Source organism: Echinops telfairi, unplaced genomic scaffold (assembly GCF_000313985.2).
Source record: "Echinops telfairi isolate 266 unplaced genomic scaffold, ASM31398v2 ScPeMD7_4;HRSCAF=17, whole genome shotgun sequence".
Taxonomy (NCBI): Eukaryota; Metazoa; Chordata; class Mammalia; order Afrosoricida; family Tenrecidae; genus Echinops; species Echinops telfairi.
In genome coordinates, this window is record NW_022103900.1 from 13347738 (window position 1) to 13355214 (window position 7477).

The window sequence follows — 7477 nt, forward strand, 5'->3', positions numbered from 1 at the left end:
AGGCGGGGAAGAAGCTGATACCAAAGGCTCAAGCAGAAAGAAAATGTTGTGAAAATAATGATGGCAACATATGTACAAATGTGTTCTATACAATTGATGCATGGATGGCTATAAGAGCTGTAAGAGCCCCCCCATAAAATGATTTATTCATTGAGAGAGAAAACAAAACCTCTAAAGGAGAAAATAGAAATTTCCCGAGTAAAATTTTGATGATCATCTTTAGCTCATTCCTAGAGTTTGTTTCCTGCTTCCTCCCACCCCCACTAAATGCAACATTCTAGGGCTACTTGGCAGTGCTAAATTTTGAACTAAGCTGTCTTTTCTGTTTACTGTCCTTTCCAAATATGCAGCTGCAAACAGGACGGGTGAGGAGGAACCTTCACTTTAAAAAACGGAAGTGAGTAGCATTCCAAGGAGTCTCACAGGGGCTTTCCCAGTTAGGAAATGTCCCGGTGGGTCTTCGGAACTGTCTGTCAGCTGGACGAGCTCCCAGGCACTCGGTTCTGGGCAATCAGGAACAGCGTGTGCTTTCGGGTTCCCAAAAGCCTGAGTGTGAAGCTGAGAGCTTACCCTGGGGATTTGTAGTTATGAGACGAGCACACTGTACCCTGAGAGGTTTCCGCTTCCCTCCCTTCGCTCCGTCCTCACCACAAACCCCAAATACTTCCTTAGTGATGCCTTCAATCACTTGAAGGAGCCCTGGTGACGTAGCAGTTACGACTTGGCCTGCTCACCTCAAGGTCAGCAGTTAGAAAGTACCAGTTGCTCCTTAAGCAAGGCTCTCTACTCCCATTAGGGGTTACAGCCTCAGAAACCCACAGGGGCAATTCAGCCCTGCTCCAGAGAGTCACTGGGAGTCAGAATGGACCCCAGGGTGGCGAATTTGGGTGGGTTTTCTATCACATCAGGGATCCTGGTGGTGCCTGGTTTATTGGGATGCTAATGGAAGGTCAACCTCACCAGCCATTGCGAGGGAGAAAGAGGAGATTTCCGCTCCCTTAAAGAGACACAGCCTCAGAACCCCCCAGGGGCAGGTCTACTCTGTCCTCTGGGGTTGCTGCGGATCATTATCGACACCATGGCAATGGCTTGGTCTGGGGTTTTATTAATCACATCAACTGCTCTTTCTTTTGTCCTAAAACATAGTTTGCTTTATAGGATTTTACTTGTTGACCAAGAAAACGATGGGTACCTTTGTAGGAAAATATCGGCTGGTCTTGAACTGCTTCAGAGTGGCTGACATAGTAACCGTGGAAAAGAACAGGATCACCGACCAAAATAGGACGTCTGGAACATATGGGTGTTCGTGGCCACAGGCTGGTCCCACATACTCTCCGTGCAAAGATTTGCATTCCTGCCACCGGGAGTAAAACACACGGGTGATTTAGAAGAGGTTGAACAAACTAGACACATTTCTTGCCAAAAAACATGAACAGCTTAAGATCAACTGCCATTGAGATAATGAGCCCTTTCAGCAGAATCTCTCACAATGACGTCAGGGACATGACATCGTGCCTTAAAAAGCCTATGTGCGTTGGCACCGGGCTATCAGGAAGAATGGCCTCTGGAGTCCTAAAGCCTTGTTTGAGAACAAGCAGCCGTCTAAGTGAGCTGTCAACTAACCCCACATGGGAAAAGCACCCCAGCCTATGTGACCCACGAATGGCAACAACAACAACAACAACAAAAATCCAAGTCCGAAGGATAGTCTCAGAAACCCACAAGGGCAGTTCTTATCTGCCCGATCGGGTTACCATGAGTCAATATTGACTCGATGGCATAATTTGGCTTTGGGAGTTTATGAAGACAGTGGAAACCCAAAATCCACTTATAGGGGTTTCACACAGATTAAACCTTCAGTGAATCCCCATTGACCATAGTCCAGGGACAGAAAGCTTTGTAAAGTAGGTTATGGTAGATACAGTTAGGCTAAAATGTAACACTGTATCATTTAATCTCCCTTTTGATCCATTTTAGTTTCTTTCAGCTTTTAGCATTTTCTGCTTTCTTTTCGATTAAGGTTTTTCCCTCTTTTGTTTTTGCCATTGCTGTTGTTTGTTTTGTATGATGTTCTATCTATAAAATCCAGGATAAGGAAGTCTATCGAAGCAGTAACTGGATGAGTAATTACTTGTGAAAGCTGGACACTGAGTAGGAAGATGAGAGAAGAATTGATGCATTTGACTTGTGGTGCTGCCAAAGAACAGTGAACGTACCCCGGACCGCTAAAAGGACAGACCAATCTGTCTCGGAAGAAGTAAGGCCAGAGTGCTCCTTAGAGGCAAGGATGGTGAGACTTTATCTCACATGCTTTGGACATGGTCAGGAGAGCCCAGTCAGGCCCTGCAGAAGGACGTCACGTTCGGTAAAGTGGAGGGGCAGCGAAAAGGAGAAAAGCCCTCAGTGAGATGGATGGACACAGCGGCTGCCACGATGGGCTCAAACACAAGAACAACTGTGGGACGGCACAAGACTAAGCAGTGTTTTGTTCTGTTGTGCACGGGGTTACTAAGAGTCAGGACTGGCTCGATGGTATGGGAGGGAACCACAGGGGCATGGCAGGGAAGGTGGAGGGAGCTAGCAACAATGAGCATGAGATGGATGGACACAGCGGCTGCCACGATGGGCTCAAACACAAGAACAACTGTGGGACGGCACAAGACTAAGCAGCGTTTTGTTCTGTTGTGCACGGGGTTACTAAGAGTCAGGACTGGCTCGATGGCATGGGAGGGAACCACAGGGGCATGGCAGGGAAGGTGGAGGGAGCTAGCAACAATGAGCATGAGAAAGAAGAACATGGCCAGCAATTGCCTGTGTGATGACTATGCACCTCTTCTTAATAGGAAGTATTATGTTTTATGACATGATATGTGAGTTATATGCCAATGAAACTAATTTTGAAAGCCTGTCTAGATAGGTCATAGGAAAAATCAAAAGATCACATCTTACATAAAATTTAAACATGAACTGTTTTTCGATTCACTTCCTTTAAAAAATTAAATAGAAATGTATAAAACAAATCTATTTGCCCATCAAAGTCTATTTTTACCTAATATCTACTAAGTTGCTGGCTCTAAGTGTGTTGAAAATATGGTCTAACTGACAGTAAGTGACTACTAGGACCAGAGGCTCTTTCAAGTCCTTTAAATATATCATTTCAATTAACTTTCACCTAAACCTTATCAAATAGGTCTATGTTATCATTTTTATTTGCAGCCCGAGGAGACAGGAAGCAGAGAGGTTAAGTAATTTTCAATGGTGCTCGGGGCAGCAGTGCTGTGACACCACTGTAGAAGCTGTCCAGGGAGTATCATTCCACATGAGAGAAGAACAAGGGTTCAGTAGAATGATCTCATTTGAAAGTTCCCAAGAAAGATGAGAAAGACCAGAGAACTGGGACACATAATTATGGAAATAAAATTGTGATCGAAGGTGGGGCTCTTGAAGAACAAGTGAGGGAAAGTGACTAGGTGAGTCAGGCCAAACTCACATCTATGACGACTTCTCCATGCCTTTTTATTTTTCATCTCTCTGATACTCGATGTATTTCTATTAGTCCCTGGAAGAGCCTGTTTAATTGCTGCCTTAGCCATAAGGTGGCAGCAAAGTCAAAAAAATTTTCTTTCTCCTAGAAAAACAGATCAGTTTAAACATTAAATATTTGGTGGGGGTGGGGCGGGGGTGGGGGGCAGAGTAGAGCTGCCCCTGTGAGTTTTTCTGAGACTGTAAATGCTTTATGAGATTACAAAGCCCAGTCTCTGCCTGTGGAGTGTGGTTGGTGGACCTTGGAGATGGCAGCCCACCTTGTCATAACTACTACACCCCAGGGCTCCTCTGAAGACGGTGAGGACCAGGTAACATTTCGTTCTGTTGTACGTGGGGTCTCTATGAGTCAGAACAGACTCAATGACACCTAACAGCAGCGAGAACGTGCGATCTTAGGGGGGGATGTGCATGGGCACATGATCAGAATAAAGGGCACCCAATGAGTCAAGACCCAGGACCTGAACTCCATGAAGAGCAGAAAATAAATAACTTCAACAGATTCTGCAGCAAATCACAAAGAGCTACATTATTGTCAGAGAGGGCCGGTGGCTTTCCGAAAGAATTCTGACCCCTTTGGTCATCTTGCTTCTGAATTCCAATTATGCATGCCAAGCTAATGTAGAGTAAACTATCTTAGCTAACTAAAAACAATAGGAAAAAAACTCAGAAAAAAACCTCCAGGTCTTAATTATGTTTTAATTTTTTTCCCTCTCAACTGTGAAAGTAAAGTGGCAAGAATGAGGCCTTTGCATCTTTTGTTTCTTCTCCTCTCTGTCCAGAGATGCTACTAGAGCAATGAGTAAGCACCATGAGTCAGCCATTGGGCTTCTAACCAAAGGGTGGTGGTTCAAATACAGCAGTTGCTCTGCAGGAAAAAGAAGAAGCTGTCTGCCCTGATAAAGATTCATAAATGACTATGGGTTGGAATGGACTCAATGACAGAGGGTAGATAATAAGTAAATAGAATTAAAAGTCCACAATATCTGTGCAGACCACACTGGAGCAAACTAAGAAGGGGAGAGAGAGAGAGAGTGGACAGCATCCTGGCCCACCAAGCTTCAAGAACAACATTCCCACTCAAAGCAGTCAATGCACCGAGAGGAACGTAGGCTCAGCCTTACTACGAGACACAACTCCCCACAGCACTATGGGGAGCAGCACCAGAGACCCAATGTGGGAATTGTGACTCCTGCACACCAGTGTATAACACAAAGGGAATGCTACAGAGCAGCAAGGGGTGAAAAGCAACAAAGTCCCCAAGGAATACTGAAAATAGACTTTGGACTGCGGGGCAGGGCTTAGTACTGCATCAGACCCGATCAGAAAACATTCCTCAGGGTCAGCAGAAAGACCTGGAACTACTCATAGGCTAGTTATTATTTTTCATTTTTTATGTCTGTCTATATAAGATCAGCAGGATAAACAATCCAGAGGAGAAAACAACTGGACCAACAGTTCTGGGGAGAAGAGGAGGCTGGGGAAAGGGAGGTGGTAGCTAACAAACTCAGGGACACAGGAATAACAAGGGATCTAAAATCGATGGCCAGGAAGGCATAGAATGCCTGGTGGGGTTCTATCAAGTGCAATGTAGCCAAGAGGAAGTACAGTGAGCTGAATGAAGTCCCAACCTGGTAGTGGGACAGGAGGAAAGTTAAAAGAAATAGAGGAAAGAAGTAGGAGACAAAAGACATTTATAGAGGTATACACATAGGCATGCACATATGTAAACATATTAATATATAATTTTAAGGATATATGTCTATGTACATATATTTATATGTTAAGTGTTAAGGTAGCAGACAGACATTGGGCCTCTACCCAAATCCTCCCTTAATGCAAGAACATTTTATTATAATAACTTGGTATTCTGTGATGCTCACCTTCCCAACATGATCGCTGAAGACAAAATGGTTGCATAAGCAAATTCGGTGAAGAAAGCTGAAGGTACCTGGCTATTAGAAGAAATAATGTCTTAAAGCAGGCGTCCTCAAACTATGGTCCGTGGGTCACAAGCGGCCCACTGATGACATTTATCCAGCCTGCCAGGTGTTTTTGCCCTGCTTGTTTTTTTTACTTCAAAATAAGATATGTGCAGTCTGCATAGGAATTTGCTCATAGTTGTTTTTAAAACTATAGTCCGGCCCTCCAACAAGTCTGAGGGACAGTGAACTGGCTCCCTGTTTAAAAAGTTTGAAGACCCCTGTCTTAAAGGCTTAAGGCTTGAAGTTAAACAAGCAGCCATCTAGCAGTGAAGCAACAAAACCCACGTGGAAGCACACCAACCCATGTGATCATGAGGTATCAGGCATCATAAGACCCAAAACAAACAACCATTTCTATGCGAAAGAAGGGAGTCTGAATGGAGACCCAAAGCCCATCTGTAGACAACTGGACAGCCCCTCACAGATGGGTCACAAGGAAGGGATGAGCCAGCCAGGGTGCAGTATAGCATTGAGGACACACAAAACATCCCTCTAGTTCTTTAATGCTCCCCCCACTCTCCACTATCATGACCCCAGTTCTACCTTACAAATCTGGCTAGCCAAGAGCATGTGCACTGGTACTGGTGCAGATAAAAGCTCTCAGCACACGGAACCCAGGACAGATAAATCCTTCAGGAACAGTAATGGGAGTATGGACATCATGAGGGTAGGGGGAAGGTGAGGGGAGGACAGGAAGAAACGGGGAACCGATTGCAACGATCTACCTACAACACCACCACCACCACCCCCACCAACCAGGAGTATGAACAACAGAAACATGGGTGAAGGGAGACAGCGGATGGTTTATCGCTCTCTTCCCACCCAGAAAAAAGTAGAGCGAGAAAAATTAAAGTCACTTGGAAATAACTAATCTGATGGACTAATGGACCACAATTTCAAACTTTAGTTTCCATAACTCTGAGATCAGAAGAGCTAGATAGTGCCCGGCTATCCCTACTACCTCTTTAAAAGGGTACACATTTAGAAAGTCCTCCTTAAAGTGGGAGAAAAGTGTAGGAAAAAAATTAAAACCATAAAAAGACCAGCTTTATAGGTTGGATGAAAACTATTGGACAGCTCCCCTCCTCACATCCCCCCTCCACACACACACCCCCAAGCACACAAGAGTATGGCCTTTAGTCACCCTACAAACCTGGAAATGAACTCACCCTTTTAGCCAAATATAGACAATTTTAGCCAACTACAGACAAATCGGGTGAAAAATCATCCTACAGAAGTCCACACTCCTTAGAATGATCGGCCATTTGAGTTCAAAGGGGTGGCACTTGAGCAAGATCAAAGTTCAGAAGGCAGGAAGGATTAGGTAAAGAAAAAGGGGAACAGAGCCACAGGAAGGAGGTGGGAAAACCAATGTGATGTTGTGGAGATTGCAATCAATGACAAGCAAAATGGGTATAAATTGTTGAATGGAAAATTTCTTTATTCTTTAATTTTCACCAACTTGTAAATATTGTGATAGAAAGTTAAAGATAAAACAAAACAAAAAAATTTTATCAATAAGTTGATTTCTACTAAATATTATTCCAAAAAGGGTTTAAGTTTAAACAATTTTCTAAGTTGGCAAAAACAAGCTTCATAAAATAACTAAGTAAAATTGGCAGTCATCTCCTGTCCCTTATAAACACAGAAGCTAAATGTGTAAGTCAGGCATGGAAATAATTCTAATCCATTGCTAGTTAACTGCTTGTGAATATTTTAAACATTGCCATATTGCTAAGGAATTCCTTATATGAGTAATGGTTGATTTTTGAGATATTGCTAAAAATATACAGGGGATCTTCAAAAAAATTGTGGAGAAATGGAATGAAAAGATAAAAATATAAACTCTATTTTTCAAAATAAGCTCTATCAAGGTTTGCAAGTGACAACAACCAAACCAAACGCACGGCCAGTGACCGTGTTGGACAGGGTCGAACTGCCCCCGGGGG

The 7477-nt window shown here is 43.7% G+C and overlaps 1 protein-coding gene across 5 annotated transcripts in view; it reads right to left on the reverse strand.

Moving 5' to 3' along the window:
- The window catches only part of LOC101650336 (sodium-driven chloride bicarbonate exchanger), a 114925-nt gene that overhangs the window by 34871 nt on the left and 72577 nt on the right, over positions 1 to 7477 (reverse strand). For all 5 annotated transcript variants that reach the window (XM_045298832.1, XM_045298841.1, XM_004703919.2 and 2 more), the window contains one exon: positions 1193 to 1354. In XM_045298832.1, coding sequence (XP_045154767.1) covers positions 1193 to 1354 — 162 coding nt within the window. The remainder of the gene's footprint in view (positions 1 to 1192; positions 1355 to 7477) is intronic.